A 21704-nucleotide genomic window follows, 5' to 3' on the forward strand; every position below is an offset into this window, starting at 1 on the left:
ATATCCCCTGGTCCCTGCAGAGGTTAAAGATTGATCCCTGCTGAGAATACGGGAAGTCTCGCCATTGAGTTAAGATTTTTTGGCAGACGAGTTACGACAAGTTCCATCGATGAGTTAAAATTTACGGCAAGTCCCATCAGCAAGTTATGGCAAGTCTTATCAGCAAGTTAAGATTACAATTTGATTTAGGGTAAAATGGATTTTTTTCTCATCATCATGAACCTCAACTATAGAAAAATATTAAATTTGTGTACATCGTGGAACATTCAACTACGCTTGTTACTCCGCAACTAATCATGCTAACTACACGCGCATACAATGCTACTTCACGCGTCCATATTAGCGAGGCTATCTGCGTACAACTGCTTACTACGCACAGCCACGCAAAGAGTATGTTCCACGATGTACACAAATTTGATAATTTTTCTATAGTGAAAGCCATTTTCCATTCATCATTACGGCATTCCTGTAACTCTCTTACAGGACTTGATAGCGTTGCTGTAGCTCGCCGATTTGATCGTGTTGTCGTAAATCGCCATTTGGACTTGATGGCTTTGCCGTAACTCGCTGGTGGGACTTTGATGGCTTTGTCGTAATTCATCTTTAGCTTACTTTGTGGGGGTAATTGAAAAAAACACACCCTAATCTCTGGGGGTAACTTGCCTTTTCTTTAACTCGCCTTTTTTTAACTCGCTTTTTTTTAACTCGCCTAGTTACCACTGTGTCCAGTATTTGTTGACTTAATTGTAGTCCACATTATCATAATTATATATTATGAGTTCCACTGTGTGGTAAAACATGTTCCAAATTAACAGTGATGGCTAGTGGCTACCAGCCAGCTAGTCCACTAAACCTAATTGATAGGTAGGCATAGGCCGTAACAGCCATATGTTGACAATGTCTTTTTCTGTCGATAGTTTTCCCCTCAAAGTTAAATTCGCTTGATTTTTAGTTGAAGTGCCGTTGAAGCTATGGAGCATTTACCTGTCTCTTGCTTAAGCTTGTTGCTGCAGGTGGTTCCTTCCAATAAGTTCATATTTCATCTGTAAAGAAAAATAACCAAAATATCAATTAAAATATTTAGATTTTAATATTGAACAACCTACAGATCCCCAAAAGTGACATAGAAAGAAAAAAAAATATCTTTGGGCCTGAATTAGTAGCACGGGCCTGACCAGGGTTGTCACCAGGACCCAAATAGTACTGGTTAGCATAGCGAGCCAGAGCTCTCGCGCCTCGCACTATCTTTTTAGTTGAACGCTAGGATCGGGAATAGGCTTTGAGGTACCACCCCCTAAAAAATTTTCTTCCTCTTTTTATGATGAAATATCATCATCCACTTCCGGAAATATTAAAAAAACAATTGAAAAAAAAACTTAAAAAACCCCAATTTAGTGAGTGCCAGACGGCCCAGTCCAGCGTGGTGACAACCCTGGGCCTGACTATTAATAAGGGCCCATGCTACTAAGTCAGATACTATCTTGGGGCTTGAAGTTACTATCTTGGGGCCTGAGTTTACTAAGCCAGGCCTTATGGCCTAATCCTTTCATCAACCAATATAGCAGTTACTCATGGACTGTCTTTTGGAACTTGAAGGAGAGCATTCCAGAGCAATAAATAGCTCTTCATGAGCCTTCAAGGAGAGCCGTTTCACATGTCAAACATCACTCTCCTATATCAGATTTAAGGGGGTACTACACCCCTGGCCAATTTGGTGCCTAATTTTGCATTTTTCTCAAAAATTATAGCACATTTGATACAAGTAAGATATGTATATTATATGGGCAAGGAGTACAACTACGGTACTGCACTGAAAATTCAGCAACTCAAGGCAAGTAGTTATTGATTTAGGGATTCAATCATGTTTCACCGTTGTTCATCACCGTTTAACATATGCGGACGCGTCGTCTGCGTGGTTTATTTCGCGAGGGCAGCTTTAGCTGCCCGAGCCAAGTAAACTCACAGACGCTACCGGACGCGAGTTGTTAAACGGTGATGAACAACGGTGAAACATGATTGAATCCTTTCAACAACGAAAAGAAGCTAAATATCGTATAATTCACGATTATTTTACGAGGAATGTCAGTTCATCATTGCCACTCAGCCTTACAAAAACTTCGATGATTTCTCTTTTGATATCAGCAATAAAACTACAGAATAAAACGGCAATGTTTAGCCGCTACCTGAAAAATACTGAATTCAACTTGTAAGCTGGCATACGCACAAAGGTTCCAGGCATGACGAATTTTACGCGCTCTCGCGTAACGCGTAGTCTCGCTTGCGTTCGAGTATACGCTACAGTAAAAGTGTGGGTTCATCACGGTTTAACAACGGTTGGCTCCTGTACAAAGGTATAGGAAGAGTTGTTGAATTATTGATCAAATACTGGTTTTCCCTCATTTTTGACTGTAACTCCACAACTGTTGTTTGTGCTGAAATAAAATTTCCAGTGCAGTAGTTGTAGTCCTTGCCCCTATAATATACATATCTTACTTGTCACAAATGCACTATAATTTTTGAGAAAAATGCAAAATATGCACAGAATTGGGCAGGGGTGTAGTACCCCCTTAAGGAGAGCAGTAGAGAGCAATGCTCTCACTCTCCTCAAAAGGCAGTCCCTGGTTAATCATAGTACATGTACATACCAGCTTTTTGTTGTACCAGTACTGTTGAGTTCATCACTATACATTCTGATTAAAAGCCACCACCTCCTGAAAACAGTTGCTGCAACGTAACTGTACAGTTCACATCAAGTTGACATCACTGGTATCACCTAGTTGGGAAGATTCAAGAAACAAAATATTAAAATGGAGAAACGTTTTACAAGAACAAGCATGTTTCACTGTGCCTCCAGGTTTCTGAAATTGGGCTGCTCCATGCTGCAAGCCCCAGAGTTACATATATGGGAGGCCTAAGTACGGTACCAATTCAAAATATATTTATGGAAATTGTTTTACCATTTATTTGCACACAAAAGTAAACTGCGGATTTACTGCACACCTTTTAGATAAAAATTTGATCATTGCATCTGTGTGTGACTTGTATGGCATGCGAGTTGTGTTGGAGATCAATGGTGGTGCATCCGTAGTGCACACGTATTGCAATTTGGCATTTTGCCCATTCATGCCTAAAGGCTAAACTATGATCAGCTCATCATCATGTGTGAGATGGGAGTCAGGACTAACTATAAAAAAAAGCCCAAAATTTTCCGCTTTACAAATGTCAAATTCCGCTTTTTTCCGCCTTGTAAAAAAAAAAAAAAAAAATTTTCACAAAAAAAGCCTTACGCCTTAACATTGGAGATTGTCAATTTCGCACAAATAGCATTTGATTTAAGCATTGCTGGCGACCACCGGCATGGCAGTGCGTGCATGCCATTCTGTATACACATATATCAATACCATGTTGTTTCTTGTTACAAGTCTTATTTGTTCCACCTTATAAAAAACCGAACAAACTTAAGGTGCCCTCAAAGATCATGTTGTCCGCCTCGGGTTGTCTGCATCCCAATTTAAATGCATGAATGTCACTCTCCTCAAAAGGCAGTCCCTGGTTACTCATTGTACATACCAGCTTTTTGTTGCACCAGTAGTACTGTTGAGTTCATCACTATACATTCTCAGACATTAAAAGCCACCATCTCCTGAAAGCAGTTGCTGCAACTGTACAGTTCACATCAAGTTGACATCAGTATCACCTAGTTGAGGAAATTAAAGAAATAATATCTTAAAATGGAGAAAAGTTTTACAAGAGGGGCCTCTAGACTTCTCGCGTAAATTCACATAATCATGCGCCAGTCCTGCATTACACAACGCACAACTAGCGTAAAGCATTCATACACTCCTATCAAAGCAGCCAATCAGAAAAGTATGAAACATGCATTGATTGTGTATATTGTGCATTCTGCGTAGTCTACGGCAGTGTTTCATGCGTGTTCGTGTCACATAGGATTGATTCATTTTTCGGGCGGGTTTATATTTGGTTCTAATTTCCAACATTTTGAGTGATAATTTGTTACATAAAAAAAGTTAAAATTATGTGTTTTTTTCTTGTCGTTTATGACATGCGCTTATTTTGGGGGGCTTTGGGGGCGCCAGCCCCCCAGGGTAAAATCAGGGGGCAGCGAAATTGAAGGGGCTGCAAAAACAGGGGTGGCAAAAACAAAAACAAAGGGGGTGGCAAAAAGAATTACCGTAATAAATAAAAAAAGGCAGAAAAATTTGATAAAGCATACAAATTTTTGAAAAAATGTTGCTATACATCAAAGTGTGTTGCTTTTAGGGTGCTAGCACCTGAAATCTTTTTTTTTTTTTTTTTTTGCTCTTCACTTTTTCAAACAACCGGAAAAAAAATGGGTCAACCTTTTTCGGGCTGTTGAGGAAGGCAGCAAAATTTAATTTTCTTCAGCCCCGGGGTTAGCGGCCACGTAGGCCCTACGCCACTGTATGAAATAGATTAATAAACACATATTACTTAGGCCCTATTGCTCGAGAATTAGGCAAAATAATGCACTTGCGCTGATGTCGATTAAATCTAATTTTGTCTTCCCCTTTGGGGCTCATGCATTAGACGCACCAGCATCAGCGCATATGCATTATTTTTCGAGCAGTAAGTAATACGCATTCATAATTACCTATAATTATTGAACCCCAGGCCTTGCCGTTTGACTTTTTTTGGTGAGCGATCGTTCGCCACCGCTCGCCACCCCAAAAAATTTCTAGTGAGCGATTTTCCACTCGCCATGGACACTAAATATTACTCGCTGCGCATCTCACAAAATCAGCCAGCGAATTAAGTGTTAAAGCGATTTAGAAAGGTACAAATATTAGTGCCTTTCGCGTGCATTTGAACGTGAATTTTAAAACCGAAACTCTTATTTGAATATACCCCAATAAGTGTATTGTGAAAATTCAACCATTCGCGTACCATCATTCGCGTACCATCAACCACTCGGCTTTAAAATCTAGACAGCAATGCCTGGCGCTCAACTGCGTGCATGCCATATCAAATCAATTGTCATTGATACAGGTTGTTTATGATTATGACTGATGTTTTTTCGTGGCCTGATCCCGGGCCTGGCCTAGCCTACAATATAAGAGTGAATCAGTCATGAGTCACGACACTGCTCTTGTTTACGGTGTAAAAGATGGCCTTATAAACCATGCACACTACACGTGAAAATAATTGAAATAACTTCAGCTTTTATACTTACATTGTTTACCACCAGTGCCACTGCACCGCACCGTGAACGCCGAGGCTGTGCATAGTCAGTGCATCCATGTCACTGTGGTCTGAGCGGGGTCTGTAGCGACGATCTTTCCTTCTCAAAATCAAGTTAAATATTGCGATCTGACGGTGTGCAATGGACTCAATATGTTACAAAACCACAAAAGTTTCACCATGATGACTAAAAATCGTGCAAAGTTGATTATTTTGGTTTAAAAATGGGAAAATTGTAAAAACTACTAATGGCGGACGCAACAGAAAATTTTTTTTAAACATCAGCTACCAAATTTGCTGGCAAAGAGGTTTATTCCCTGCATCGGTACTCAGCTGTTTGTTTTCAAGCTCGCTTTATGTGTAGCGAACAAAAGCTACCCAAATCAGCCAAATGTCGGGCTTTAATCAGGGCTCCGTTTGTCTTTATATTCCCATGGTAGCATCATGAACGAAGAATGGGGCACAATAGTAGCTGAAAGCAATGACGTAATCAAAATCTACTAAATATTCATATTTTAGCATTTTTCACTGCACCAATATTGGATTGCTGAACGATTCAGTCCTCACCATCAGCACAACCCGATGACCGTGCGTAGATGTTGAAAGGACTGGAGGATTTAGTCTATGGGCCGCCACCCGTTGCCAAACACGCCGATCGATGACCGCATGACAATGACCCGATTGACCTCCTAGTTCATGACCTTAAAAGTCATTTTAATGGGCGCGACCATTCTTGGCATGGGTAAACTGGTTTCTTCAAGACGAGCATTCAGAAACATTATTACCCAAAGACCAAGAAAGGAGAGACGGAAAAATATCACATTTTGCCACACATCAGCCCTCCGCTAGGATCAGGCATTTATTTGCCAATTGCAAAAATCCTTTACATGTAAATAATATTAAAGACAACAACAATTCATCGTATATATAAAAAGCAAAATGGCTAAGGCTTCAGCAAGCGTTAAGCATACAAAAGATGCAAAATTGGGAAAATAGAAATATATGGAATACCGGTAAATAAAAGCAACGGAACTGTGTGATGCTACGCAGGCCAATAGCCTTCCAGATGAGGTACCTAAAAGGGCACATAATATGATTTGAATAGGGTGAATTACGCTATATATTGTAAGGGAAGCTGCTTACAAGCAAAAAATGTTGAGCAAAAGCTGATAGGGTGAGTTACGCTACATATTGTAAGGGAAACTGCTTACAAGCAAGGACCTTTAAAAGCAAAATGCTGAAGGCTTAGAAGCATATTTAAATTCAAGATTTGTTCTTTTCCTTTGCTGGAGCCCGCGAGATGTTCCCGAGCATCCTTGTAGCTTTGTAGGAAAATAACCTATATATAGATATAGATATAAAGATAATCATTATTGATTAATTACTATACTTAACAAGCAAGGGCGCCTTATAAGGCTATAATTTGAGTAATTTTTTGTATGGAATGTTGAAAATGATCCGCCATCACCCTCCAAACGAGTTTCTAGTCTGAAACGCTAGAAACTCGCAAACCCCCCCCCCCCCCGTTTTTTATAATTTAGCACAAATCCCCTTGTTTTTAAATATCTGAATTCTCTGACCCTGGAGGGTACGCGAAGATGTGCGGATCATTGTTAAAGACTACCAAGGCATTGGCAATTTGTTGCCTCATAACCAAAAGGCCCCTTGGTGTCGGATGGGTGCAATCGTAATCGTAAATTGGCCCATCATCATCAGCATTGTTGAGAGATCAGGGTGCAACACATCGTTATATCTAACGATGTGTGCGTTCCCTTCCAGCATTTCTCTACATACTTTATGAGCATGCTGGTTCAGATTCTTGGTGCTTGAACCCCTGCCCCCTGTGTTTCTCTAGAGAATAAGCCAGCCAAACAATATATCAGACCAAACGATTCTCGTGAATGGAAGTAGCTGTCTGATTGTCATTAACATTTCTGTAATACTACTCCTTAATTGCCCTAAATTTGCTTTGAATATGTCATTCGTCCCGATATGTAAGATAATTGTGGTTGGGAATTGGTATTGGCCTAGTAGCCATCTTAATCTACTTATGATGAATGAAATTTGCCCCCCAGGCTTGCCATCCCAATAGCATTCCCCACCACCATGCAATTGGGTGTTCTTATTTCCGCACGCCTAATGATGCTGTCCCCTAGTATCCAAGTGCGCATGGATCGTTCTGTTATGCATGGAAGAGAAAGAGAGAATGAGTGAAACTGAAAATTTATGAGGCTTAAAGCCTCAACCTTACGTTACATATATGTAGAGAGAAGTTCCCACAATTCATGGCGAAGTTACCTGTAATAAAATGAAAATAGAATCTTAAAGTTAATACACATGTTCTATTGTATGTATACTATCCATTGAAAGAAGTTCTCGTCACATCGTCCAGGTGAAGTACGTGACAAAATTTTTGCTTAATAATTAATATATCGCCAACTGGTATTATTTTAATCCATCCTTTCATCTGGTTAACCTGTGTTGAGAGTTTCATCACTTTTTCCAGGTGAAGTACCTAAAATGAATTGATAATTATTAATACATTTTTTTCAGCATGCATTGATTGGGCCTACTTATCATTTTCTGATACCCATTAAATAGTCTTTCCGATCAAATAAAAACCTGTGCGGAATCTATCAACAATTGCGGCCTAATATAGGATTGATAAGTGGATGACTTCCATCTGCCCATTTCTTTGATTTCCTCTTCTGAAGCCCCACCTAATGCAGCAGAAGTGGCTGCCCCAATTCTAAAGCTATGTGAGCTGAAGTGGCTAGGGGATAATCCTACAAGCTTAATGCCTTTTTTTCAACATGCACCCGAATTGATATGATGTTAACGGATCACCCGAAAAATGAATGAAAAGAGGGCCTTGTCGGATAGGCCTTGCCCTGAGGAATTCCTCTACAGCTTTTACTGGACATAACTGGCAACTTGATGAACTTTCAATTTTCAAACTAACCGATAACCCTCTTTGGTCAGTTTTCGAAAATCTAATTCTAACCTCTAGAACTTTTCGTGCTGTTTGTGAAATGGAAATATCCTCTACTGCTAAAATTCTTGACATGTCGCCTGATTTTTTAAGACTTGTGAATTCCCTACTAAAAAAAACAAAAAAAATGCTAAAAGAAAAGCTGCTTTAAATAACAAGACTTCAGATTGTGAATTACAAACAGATGGTAATTTCTCCAACAAATTGCGCAATATCGCTGGTGTTATAGGCAGCCTTGTATCACATTGAGGATTTTGTCGCTTGCACCCTTCCTTCATCTTTTTTATTACAAAACTATCTGTTGGGTCTAGCCACCCATTGACTTTGTGAACAAAAGCTAATGCCGACATTCTTGAATTTATCATTGCTGGTGACTTTCTTTCTACTACAAGATATGCAATGAATGCCATTAAGTGACTCTGGGGCACTGGCCAACCTTGACCCAATTGAAATTGATCTCTAAATTTTAAAAATGAGTTGACACTTGCTCTGTATGAATCCCATGTTGAAGTTGTCATTGATGCCCTCAGCAATTGCTGGCTTACACGCTCTAAATCTTCCAAAGAAATGTTGGCACCTGAATACCTTCTGCCTCTGCCTCTGGCGCCATCCTCCGGAAACGCTCCATCTGAAAGCGTGAGAGCGCATCAGCAATGTCATTTCGTTTGCTTGGAATATGTTTTGCTAAAAAGGCAACATTTGACTTTAAACATTGTAATGTAAAAAAAAGCGAACCAAAGTCATTATTTTTGGGCACTTTGACGTTTGTTTGTTAATAATCGCCACTACTGATTGATTGTCTGATCTCACCATTATTCGCTTTCCTACTAGCAGATCCCCCACAAAACTATCGCCACTACTACTGGAAACAATTCCAACCACGCAATAGAATGCTTTTCAACCTGATCTGGCCATTTACTTTGAAACCATTTGCCTCTGAAATAGCCTCCACACCCAATACTTGCGCTGGCATCTGTAAAAAGTTGCAAATCTTCCTCCCCTGACCATATTTGGTCAGGGATTATGGTCATGCCATTGAATCGTTCCAGAAATAAGACCCACATTTTCAAATCCTCTTTTGCCCCTTGATTTAATTCTATTCTACGCCTCGATTTCTGTTCCCCGCATGTCAAATCTATTAATCTCCGTAGAAACGCCCTTCCAGGGGATACTGCCTTACAAACAAATGAAAGGGATCCTATTACGGATTGTAAATCCTTCAACGAGATTTTCGTTGATTTTAAGGCGCTACTGATTTTCACCTGAATGCTTTTTAACTTGTCTTGAGGAATCGCAATGATCTGCTTTATTGAGTCAATCTCCAGTCCTAAATATGTAATTTTTGTTGCTGGGCCTACTGATTTATCTGGCGCCAACGGAACTCCTAAATTTTCGCAAACAGTTCTCAAAACATTTTACGAGCTGACCGCATGACTTATATCGCACTCCGTCATGCGGCCCAGTAAGAAAGAAGTCATCCATATAGTGTGTAACTCTATCAGTACCGCTGCTTTTTTCACCGCCCATTCAATGAAAGTTGAGAATTTTTTTTTTTTTTTTTTTAAACATGACGCCCACATTGTCAGAGCTTTATCAACGTAATACTGATCTAACACCTTCATGCCCAATAATTGAAAATCATCCGGTGGATTGGTAAAAGCCTAAATGCTGATTGAATATCTGCTTTGGCCATTAATGCCCCCTTCCTACTCCTGCTACTAATTTAACTGCAACATCAAAACTTGCGTATTTTACCTTACAGATTTTTTGATCAATTCCATCATTTATGGACCCCCCCTCCGGAAACGAAAGATGTTGAATAAGTCTGAATTTTCCTGGTTCTGATTTCGGTACTAAACCAATTGGTGAAACTATTAAATTTTCCATCGGGCAAACAGTGAATGGACCTGCAATTACGCTTTGCTTGTATTTCTTTGTTAAGTTTTTCAATTGCCCTATCAGGAAATTGCCTCACTGATGGTAAATTCTGAGCCTCCCTTGCTACCCTCTCCCTAAAAATGCAATTTAAATCCATCTGAAAATCCTTCTTTAAGTATTTTTGCTGATGACACATCAGGATATTGGTCTAATAAAGGAACAAGAGATTTTAATTTAATTGGGGATGGATACTTGCAACATGTGCAATTGGTATCTGGACCTGTGATAGCATTGCTGTAATTATTATTACACAATTTACTTGCTCCATTTTTGCATCGTGTTGCTGAATGATTTTGGTCCCCGCAACGTGTGCATTTGTGGATATATATGCAGTTTCTTCTGATACATCCTTGCTTGTTGAAATCAAAGCACACATTGCCCCCTTTTTGTGTGGGTGCGGTTGGACTTATGCTGCAAAGTTTCTTCCAACGTATTGCTGGCTAAACCCGCCTTGACTTGTCCCCTGGCACGAAAATTCAAAATTACCGCCCGATAATTTGTATATGAATTCACTGCTGAAGAATTAACAGTCTGGTTAGAAAACCTACTACCCGTATACGGATTGAATGTGGGTACCCCGCACGGCAACATACACAGCCCATAATTCTGCATCTAAAACTGCCCAAGAACTTTGCGGGTGACTTTGCTGCCTCATTCTATACTGTTGATCATAGCTACGCCACCCCCACCCACCAAATCTGGAAGCCGCAGTTCTAATTGTCTGCATATACTTCAATAACTCCTGAGCACGATGAGGGTGTGCTTCTAAAAATACAGAAGTAAAAATGAGGAATGCGTTTGTCCACGCATAAATTGAAGTAATATATTTCTTTGGCTTTGCATTTTTCCATACAATCCTCCCCCCTTCACTGATTGATAAAGATAGGTCATGATCTTCCTCCACTCGCTTATTTGGGTTACTTTTTTCCAAAAGTATTGCCAGATCTACGTACTCCCCATTAATTATTTTTGTTTTCATTGTCTGTGGAATCCCCATGCACCCAATGGACTACATACTGATGTTAAAGGATTGACCCCATATCGAAGCTGGTCACTCAATGATACATTCATATCGACATTTATAGCATTACCATCATTGACTATTGTATTAGTAGCAACATTAGCATTATGAGACATGGCATGTGAATTGATATTTGTACTTGACATTGGTACCGGCATTGGTATAAACGCAGATGGTACTGTTGGAGCATTATTAGCGTTAACCTGCTGCCCCACCTGGCTATTTAAAGCACCATACGCATTACCAGCAATGATTGCATTAGGCCTACTACTACTAGCGTGATTAGCATTATTTATGACATTTGGATTGGCACTTTCGCGCTTGATAAAGCTACTGCTGAAGTAGCAATACTAGAATTAGCCATAACATTTTGCATTGGTTGATTAATTGTACCATAAGCGCTACCATTATTGAGTAAAGTGGCGTTATTGATTGGCCCCTCTTGAACATTCTGCCTTGCTTGATTGATTGTACCAAAAGCATTGCTACTATTGACATTATTGATTTTGCCTATTATTAATCAATGGCCTATTGTCCGTATTCACGGTATTGACATGGCCTATTACTGGCAATGACTGATCAAAATTACCTGCTAATAATTGGTCCGCCATTAGTCTTGGCTGTTCTACAACGGGCATTGGCATGGGTCGTTGTACCGGTACTTGCTGCGCATCTACAGGCACCATCGCTGGTCGTTCTTGTAATGGAATTGGTTCTGGTTGTTGTCCGGCGCCCTGCTGTATATCTACCACATTTTCCTGTCCATTATCCTGAATCAATTGATTGATTGCTCTCGCCTGGGCCCTAGTTTGCCTTTCTCCTGTCGGAGCTTGCACTCTACCTGTCTGTACTTCTCTATTAGCTCCCCCACGACCACCTCTAGATCCTCTACCTCTCTGATTTCTAGATCCTCTGCCTCTCTGATTTCTCTTTCCCATGGCGACGCTGACCACGATGTGTGCTAACTTTCAATGTAAACAATTCAGTTCCCACGTACTCACAGCCGGTCGTGCAATGCGAAAGTTCGATGAACCCAATGTTTATCAGACACTCGCTGATACCATAAAATCTCACGTCACACAATCACTGACGATAATTTGATGAAAAGTTGGATTTCAATTGACGATAATTTTTTGACGTCAATATTTGTAAAAATTCTCAGTCTATAAATATAAATCCTCACGACACAGTCTTGACGATGATTTGTTGAAAAGTTAAAATTCGATTGACGATGATTTTTATGCCGTCAATCATGCAATATTTGGGAAAATCTCATCAATTGTCCGTCCTTGCTGCTAACAAATCTGGTTTAAAATCACGCTGAATTATTATTTTAATTCAGTGTAGCTTGTTGAATAGCCTTGATGAAGCTTACAAGGCTCTGGATACAAATAGATTTTTGCGATAGCAAAAATTAAATTTCCGATCCTAGTCGGATGAGAGCTGAATGCGTTGTGATATTTGAAAAGAAGACAAAGCCAATCTCTCCAAAAAAAGGCTTCCTCTCATTGGCTAACGAAAAAACTAGGAGGAATCTGCCATGCGAATGGGCCGCCACCCGTTGCCAAACACGCCGATCGATGACCGCATGACAATGACCCGATTGACCTCCTAGTTCATGACCTTAAAAGTCATTTTAATGGGCGCGACCATTCTTGGCATGGGTAAACTGGTTTCTTCAAGACGAGCATTCAGAAACATTATTATATTGAAATGTAATGGTGATATGCATCTACCTGACTTAATTACTTTATGACACATTTTTTGTTATTTTTTTCTAGGGATCAGTTGCAATAACTGGAGCAGCAGTGAGATGGTTGAGAGATAATTTGGGTATGATCAAAGATGCAAAAGACATAGGTATGTATGTTGTAGAGAAAACAGACAGTGATTCTCAGTTTTCATATCGAACCACTCTTTGTAATTTGTACAAATGGGAGTATTAAAAGCAAAAAGCTGCAAATTCTTGAGGGCTTAGAGCCAGAGTACGAGGGGGTATCAAAAAGTTTTAGAAATCGCCCAGAAGTGAAAGAGCTATATCAATGAAATTTTGTTAACTGTGCAATCACTGGTCCTTATGTACATTATGGTCCAAAAATGGTCTCTTAGGTATGTTTACTTTTTTTACAGGTGGCATTAGATGCCAATAACCTGCTGCCCCAGTTACTGCGCATAAACTGCAAGATTGAGAAAATTGAGGCAAGCAGCATTATTAAGATCCTGCTTTTGAAGGGTTCCAGTGCCTAGAAAATTGATGCTGAAATGAAAGTTATCTTCGGTGGTGATTGTGATATGTCACTGTCGCTTTTTGGAAATTTTGGAATTTTTATTTCATCACAGATTTTTTGGGCACTGTAACCCTTAAAGGAACTTAATCATGCTGCATGCCTCAATTTTCTCCATTTTGCTGGTTATGTAGTTACATAGGCAGGTAGTGACATCTAGCTCCTGTAAAAAAAGTAAACATACTTATGAGACCATTTTTGCACCATAGTGTACATAAGGACCAGTGATTGCACTGACAAAATTTCATTGATATAGCTATTTCACTTCTGGGCGATTTCTAAAACTTTTTGATACCCCCTCGATGTCCACTTTGATTCATCAATGTGTCCATGTCCTATGTTTAAAAATGCTATCAAGAAGAATTGGAGAATTATTGTTCATACTTATTAAAGTGATTTCTGCGTTTCTAACTGGTTGAGAGCCGGGCATGCCCAATGGCCCGGAAGTGCCATTGCAGGGTAGGAAAAATAAAGGAAAATAATGTTTTTTAATAATGTTACTTGTTATTTTTTGTTATTATTATGATGAAATAAGAATCACAAAATGTTCTGGTAAGTATGAACAGGGTTCATTCGTATATTTGTAAGTTTAAATGGCCCGAGGGCTTAAATGAGCTCATGAAAATATATTTTTGCCAGGAAATTTGATTTTTCAGAAAGAATTATGATGAAAATTTTGATGAATGCATTCACAAAATTATAATATTGAAAATGTATTTAACTTCTTGTCCTTTGCAGAGCCTCTAGCTGCTACTGTGGAGAATACTGGAGGTGTTTATTTTGTACCGGCTTTCTCAGGTCTTTATGCACCATACTGGCAGACTGATGCTAGGGGGTAAGGACAGTGTGTGTGTGTGTGGGGGGGGGGTGCATGTTCACCTGCAATGAAGGAGACTCAAGACTTTTCACTATTAAATCGTGGACCTAGCTGCAAATGAGCAGTGTCCTCAGTTTGCGGAGATCTCCAATAGGTCGCAATTGTACAATGTCAAATGCATTTTAGAGATGCGTCCACTATTATGCAGTAAATGTATGGACCATACCGCGGAAACATGGCATGTTGCCTCAGGGGATCGACGCTAAGTCAGGTACCGTGTGAGCAAACTCAAAAATAGCGCAAACATCGCGAGCATACACAAAAGAAACTTCGCGCGTAAGATAAGCGATGTCGCCAGGTCTGTACGCTGTACCGGCGCACAGTGGGCCAGGGCGGAATCAAAGTGTGCCAAAATTCAAAATAGGTGAAAGTGGAATTTCTAATTTTTTTCAGTCGTTTAAGAAAGAAAACATTCTGAAGTATATTGTTTGGCCCATAATTTATGTTTCGATGGATTCCATAAGTGTCGTTCAGTCATGAATTTGATCCAAAAGTGTAATATTTTCTCTTAAAATGGTACAAGTGTGAATTTTGAAAACAACTAACATAACGTTAGTAAATGAGAGACTGATGTCCTGCCATTGTGCATATGTCATACCTAATAGTATTCAAGCCAGATAATTAAAGTCAAAATATAAATAATTGTATTAATCAGGAGTAATGTCAAGTTAGCTCAATCGATAAGGCGTTCGACTATGGTGCGAGAGGTTGCGGGTTCGAACCCTGGTGGTGCCTATTACGCTCGTGAAAAAAAATTGAGTTAGCTTGAAATTCCCTGGACAAGGAACTAACTGCTAATTGTCTCGTTGTAACCCGTACGAAACTCGGGGAGCTGACCCTGGTTGCGATGGTTATTTGTGGAATGTCTAAGGTGTGCGCTCTTGAAGCAGCAAAGTCCCTGATTTGTAAATGATTTATGGAATGATGTGGGCCGTAGTGGTCAGCGACAACCTGTAAAGTGTGCTGAGGCTTGTGGATCAACGTCTAGGCGTTGTGCCTGTGCGTAGCGCACTATAAATCACTGGATTCCTGTCGACTCCTGTACAAAGAATAATTTTTTCATTTGCAGACAAGTCTTAGAACTATGTTGATGGCAATTTTGTTTGCAAATATTTGCCAGCCTGCATTCCAGGGTCCATCCAATGTACCCTATTTTCTCACTTTTCAGCTGATTTTGATGGATAGCGTACGGGTTTATCGTGTCATGTGCATAGCGCCCTCATATTGCGTACATACCCTGGGGAATTTGCGGTTTACACTACAACTATGCCCTAAGATCATTGATCAAGATAATTGAAGCAAAATAATATCATCATTATCAAGAACATTATTTATGCTGCTTAGATCCATCATACCATGTATATATGTATGCTTTACGCATTAACCATAGAATTGAACTTCCAGATAGCATTTAAATAGGCCTATACATTCAATGTGAAAACTCATATCATAAAACAATTTGATGAAAGTAGCTCGATATCACAGTTTCATGAAAAACCCTGAGCTTTGTGCTGTTATTAAGGACATGTGATAAAGTTGTGGTGGTTTCTTTTTTAAATAATGAATATCAGGGGATTAGAGTAGGCCTATTCTAACCTCATTAGCCTTTTGATTAAAACGTACATTGATATATTACATGCACATTTGTATTCTGCTTTGAACATTAATATAAATTATAGAATTTATGAAAGAAATTCAAGACACAAAAACCCCATGGTCTGCCAATTTTAAACGTTTAAACATCTAGATTTGGTATAACGTCTACTTAAAAAAAATCTAAATCACATTTCAGTATTGGGCATATATAGCGAACGACAAAATTACATGCCCTAACTGTATCATTTGTTTATAATGCAGAATTACAAATTGAATCATATTAGCCTACATCATTTTAGTGTCGTTTGTGGTGGTGTTGAGGGTTAATAAGTTGTAATATCCGGGTGGGGGTCTCCATTGACGTACCGTATGTGCTTGCCTTTTGGGGTGCCTTTTCGCCAATTTTGGTAAAGGGATGGATGGGTTTTTACCACAGACGAAAGCGCCCAGTATCATTGTGTATTTTGAGAAACATATTGGTAAAAGCACCCAATTTGTGGGCACTGAAATTGGTTTGGTTGCATTTTCAAGGAAATTGGTATATTGATGGGTTGCAAATTAGGACCAAAATTACGTTTAAAGACAATGGCGACGTTTTGAAGTCCAGCAGGAAGAATGGCATACAAATTTTGGAAGAGAAATCAACCCTCCAACATTCATTTAGTTTGGCTGGTTGTTTGTTTCCTTATATTAAACAATTAAAATGTCAGCATTTTATTGATGTTATACGTACTGGAAAATGCCGTCAGTGAATTTTGCAGCCCGTGTAACCTTTGAATATGCTATTTGATAATACTTTTCCAATCGGACATTTGAATTACTGTTGTAAGAGTAATTAGCCAATCACGGCTCGGTATTTTAATGACGGCATATGCCTTGGAAAATGGCTCTATTGGATTCCGGAGTCCTTAAAAACCCTGATTTGGAAGTTTTTATAATAATTCTTACACAGCCATTTGAATAACTGTGGGAGGAATAATTGACCAATCACATTTCAGCATATTAATGACGTCATACGCTTCCCAAAATGTCATCATTGAATTTGGCACCCCTTGGAACCCCTATTTTGCTTTTTCAATTAAAATGTTAACATATATCATTTGAAATACTGTTGTAAAAATAATCGACCAATCACCGTTCAGCATTTTGATGACGTCATACATTTTAAAAATGCCTCCATTGAATTCTGCAGCCTCAAAAACCCCTAATATATTCATTTTACCGTGTTTGTAAACGTTTGATTGTCCGTTTATAATTTTGGCATACTTTGAGGCGATTCTGGCCCACTGTGCGGCGTCAGCTGAATTCGAGTACGCTTAGAGGGCATAGGCATGGAAAATATCTGTGTATTAATAATCTAAGGTATGGACCTTGCCATTTTGGTCCTTGTTTTGGCAATTATGTATCAATTCAGACATCCTCAGTTTGATAGCAATGCACAATGTCATTGGTTGCTGGCAGGTGTCGGTATTGATGGGTTTGTGTGTATTTGTAACCACCATGAAATGAGGATGCGCCATGAGATATCTGTTGGATAATGAAAGCGCCAAAGTGGGTCACTTTCCATATATGTTACCGGTGGTTTTATATATCCATTTACGCATCTGCCTGTCAATACCACATTCCCTTTCAGCAAATCTTCAGAGTTTTATGAATTTATTTTTTGATATCTTTGATATTACAGTGTTATATGTGGGATGACCCAGTATACTACCAAGGCACATATAGCAAGAGCTGTGTTGGAGGCTACATGCTGGCAAACCAGAGAAGTAAGTCATTTTAATACAAAAACTACTGTTTTACTGTGTACAGGTTCTCTGTACTTTTGTTTTGAGAATAGACTAGCTTAACATGGGTTGATAGTTAGGAATCTATAATAAATTACTGAGTTTGGCGACTTGGTAAGGCTAAAAACTTCTACGCTTTTACATTATTTCGAAAACGGATTTTTATGCTATGAGAGTAAAGTTGTCCGCACCCCAATAAAACGTCCAATTTTGTTTTTGTTTACGTTAAGGTTAAACAAAGTGTTGAAGGGCTTTACCTCCAGAAAAAGTATATTATTACCTTATACGTAAGAAAATATGTCTACTTATCATGTGAAATAATAAAATTCGGAAAAAAATGTGTGAAAATGTGTTTTAGCCTATTTTTTAGCTCTTGTCAAGCACTATTATTCGATTTGTTTACAAGCGCCAAGCAACTGTCGTCTAGGAGAGTGATTGACATCTTTATTATTAGAGAAGAATGGAATCTGTATAGTGCATGAATATTCATGTAGTATTTATACAACCTGTATCCCAGCCATTTTGCTTAGCTATCATAATCGTTCATATAAGACGCCCATATGATCCATGGTGTTAAACTGATATTCAACAACTTTATATCTCTCGATCTTTGCGATCCGAAATATTGAATTTCAACTTTAGGCACATCTCTAGCAAGATAATTAAATACCTGTCACAAATATAGGTCTTGAAATGTTACTTGCAACGTTAAAAATGTGAATAGAGAACAAATCGGGTTCAAACATGCTTCAAAAATATGAAAGTAATTGTCAACGCCTACTACCAGAATAGCCGGAAGAGGGCAGACTTCATAAGGGAGTGTTCATAATATATTTTAGTGGGGACAAAGAATTTGAAACTTATTTCGGAAATTTCCTGGGTTTTGGTTTTGTTTTTTATTTTATCTTCCTGTTCGGGTGTTTCGGTTGGCACATTTTCGGGCATTTTCATGCACTTCACAGGAGTTTTTTCGTGGCTTCTCTGTAGCTGTCGTGTGTCTTTTTCCCCACGTACAGGGTATAAATAATAAATGAATAATAATATATGAAAAAAAAGAATCTGGAACTTCAACGTCAAAAACAAAACAAAAACAAGACAAACTGTACCCTGCTAAAAATATCAACCCCTATCCTCTCTGAGAATAAAAATAATAAGACTCCAACCTCACCTGCAAAAAAAACATTTTCGGGGATAATTTGGGATAAGTTCGGGCCTATTTTATTGCGACAATTTTCCAAATCTATAAGGTGAAATCTGGTGTCGTGGGGATGTGCGGCAGATTTGGGGTGCATTTTCAGCCATTTAGTTTAGACTCTGTTGCATTTTTAGCCATGATTTTATTGACCCTCAGTGTCTTGAAAATTAGGTTTAAGAATGGTATTTTTCAATGATTTTCTCGAAAAAGTAAAAATTTATGCGAAAACTTTCAGTCCAAAAGTTGATACAATTTTGGGTCTGTTTTATTCAAATTTGGTTTAAAATCGCATCGTAGTTTTTCGGAGTCACAGCCTCACATCCTTACCCAAACCAACTTGAGAAGGTTCCCCGGGGTGTGTGCAAATTTGCAATTTATAGGCCTACACTCATCATTTAAGCCTAAAATCAAAGTGTTAATACCATTAACACTACCATGGCCCGCTTTTGTCGTGATGACTGGCTTCCAAAATGTAGGCCTATTTTAAATTATAAATCTGGTCCCGCTAGAGGTGTGTTTTTATCTTTGTTGGTTTCTCCCTCGGGTTCGTGGATGTGCCACCGTTTTGGAGTAGGCCTACCTTTTCAACGACTATGATGGGTGGGTTTACAGCGAAGACCAACTTTTGGGCGCATTTTGGCAAAAGTGCCCTTAAAAAGCGTCAAATTAGGCCAAATGTGGGTGACTGCAGTCCCATGGGTACAAATGTTTTGAAGAGACCCGCCGAGGTGTTATAAAAAAAAAAATGGTCGGGCCTGCTAAAAACCTCCCGAATCAAGCATGGGTAGGCATACCAAAATGCCTTGAGACCCCCCAACCCAGCGCCGGGACCTCCATGACATGATATTCTCCATGAGTCCACCAGAAAATATAAAAATATAACATTTTGATAGGCCTACTAGACCTAGGCCTATATTTGTCTGTAAACCTTTCTCGTAGTTGTAGGCTACCGCGTAGGTCTACCGTGATGACAGTAGCGTAGCTGCCGGGGGGGGGGCAATTGCAAAAAGTGCCTATTTGGGCCCCCCCCCCCTAGTGCAAGGAAAAAAAGAGGGAAAGAGGGGGGGGGAAAGAGAGGGTGAGAGGAGGGCAGAGAGATGGGGAATCCAAACGATATGCAATAGGCCTACAGCTCAATAGGCCTACCATATACTGATTATTATCAATAAGCCTGGCAAAATTGTCTATTTGGGCCCCGCCCCAGTGGGAAATTTGGTGGATTTGGGCCCTCAAAAATCCCAGCTACGCCGCTGCGTGATGATGTTGCAAAGTTGAGGAAGTTCATTCATAAATTGCCAATTTCCACTCGGCAAACCCGGGACAACAACAGGCCAGCACGCAGCGCCAGCAGTAGCTATTCCCGAGCTAATCAGAGACATGTGCGTTTCTCTTTCAATGTACGCTTCAAATAATTATGCTCTCGGCGTCGAAAGTAGGATAATGGAAAATATTTATAATGAACACTCCCTTATTTAGCCACGCCTCAGTTCCTTTCTCGGGTTGCCTGGTATATCAGCAAAATCCTACACCTATCGCCTTCCCTTGGTAAAATCCCTGATAAAAACTCGTGATATTGAAATTGAATTTCCATAGCGCCAGAACTTCCGTCATTCTAGCATCATGGATGGATATGCAGTGGCGCCCGCTAGGGGGGGGCAGTATTTCCACCAATATTTTTTCTTTCCCACCCAGTTTTTAGGCAAAATCCCCACAATTATGTAATTTTCCACTTTTTATGGCAATTTAGTGCAAAATGATGATTTCAAGTGCCCGTCTCAAATTCACTTCCCCCATGCCCCGCGAAAAAAAATTCTGGTTCCGCCACTACGGGTATGGCCATAGCTAGGGGCTTTCCCACCCACCCCAGTTGCCCTTGGTTATGCTGGACGATGAGAAATTTAGAGCTTGTTCAATTCCACCAATTTTAGACATTTTAAAGGTATATACAGTGTATATAGGATCACAGTCAAATAAAATATCGTAGGCCTAATAATTTTACCAATGGCATTTATTGAGCTGCTCCTATGGTTTAATATTGATATTATATAATTGAGCTCCTTGTCAAGCTCCTGAGTACAGTGACTAACTGAGCTCCCGCTATTTTCAGAAATGAAGGCCTGGCCTTAAATGAATAGGCCCTAATTAGGATTGAGGCAGCCTTTTGTTTCATTTTACAGAACTTTTTTAATCCCCAAAATTAGTGGGTTTTTTTTAATGGGGAGTAGGCTTTTAAAACGAAATTCAAATTTGGCAATATTTTCCATTGCTTAACGAATTGATCTGCGTGAAAATGCCTAAACATGTGGCCAGAGCGGGATGAGTGGTATAAAAATCTTAACTTGTCAGTGAGAAAGGACGTAGGCCTATGGGGTTGTATGAGGTTGTGGATCACGAAATGCCCCTTTAATGTGTGCTAGGTAAAGTCATTCTTCCTCCCTTTCGACATGCCAAAATTTATTCCCTCCCCCGGCCCCGGCTTGCCAAAAAATTGCTTTCTCGAAGGCTGTGCAATCAGTAGGCCTACCGGTATTAGCCTACTAATTATAAGCCAAAATTTCCAAGCGACTCGCTAAAAATCGCTTGCCTCCCGCCTCGGCCAGCCAAAAATCGCTTGTCCGCACCCCCTGGACTGCCAAATTTTGTGGCCCCTCCCCTTGGCCTGCCAAAACTGTGCCCCACCCCTTTGCATAGGCCTAGGCCTATATGCCAATTTTTGGGATCCCCAATTTCCATACCCATACCTTAAACCTGTTGCAAGCGCCAAGCATGAAAATGTGCACATTTTTTTCGCCT

At 39.6% G+C, this 21704-nt stretch overlaps 1 protein-coding gene and 1 long non-coding RNA gene across 2 annotated transcripts in view; one reads left to right on the top strand and one right to left on the bottom strand.

Annotated features, from left to right (window-relative positions):
* The window catches only part of LOC140170280 (glycerol kinase-like), a 74617-nt gene that overhangs the window by 28938 nt on the left and 23975 nt on the right, over positions 1 to 21704 (top strand). The window contains exons 10-12 of the mRNA XM_072193648.1: positions 12953 to 13031; positions 14195 to 14291; positions 17614 to 17698. Of these exons, the coding sequence (XP_072049749.1) occupies positions 12953 to 13031; positions 14195 to 14291; positions 17614 to 17698 (261 nt within the window). The remainder of the gene's footprint in view (positions 1 to 12952; positions 13032 to 14194; positions 14292 to 17613; positions 17699 to 21704) is intronic.
* Positions 657 to 5839, bottom strand: LOC140170277 (uncharacterized). Its single transcript, XR_011861516.1, has 4 exons — positions 5213 to 5839; positions 3571 to 3697; positions 2646 to 2773; positions 657 to 1043 (listed from the first exon to the last, which is right to left on the bottom strand). It is a non-coding gene; the product is annotated as an uncharacterized lncRNA (long non-coding RNA).

The sequence above is a fragment of the Amphiura filiformis genome, chromosome 14 (genome assembly GCF_039555335.1).
Source record: "Amphiura filiformis chromosome 14, Afil_fr2py, whole genome shotgun sequence".
Taxonomy (NCBI): domain Eukaryota; kingdom Metazoa; phylum Echinodermata; class Ophiuroidea; order Amphilepidida; family Amphiuridae; genus Amphiura; species Amphiura filiformis.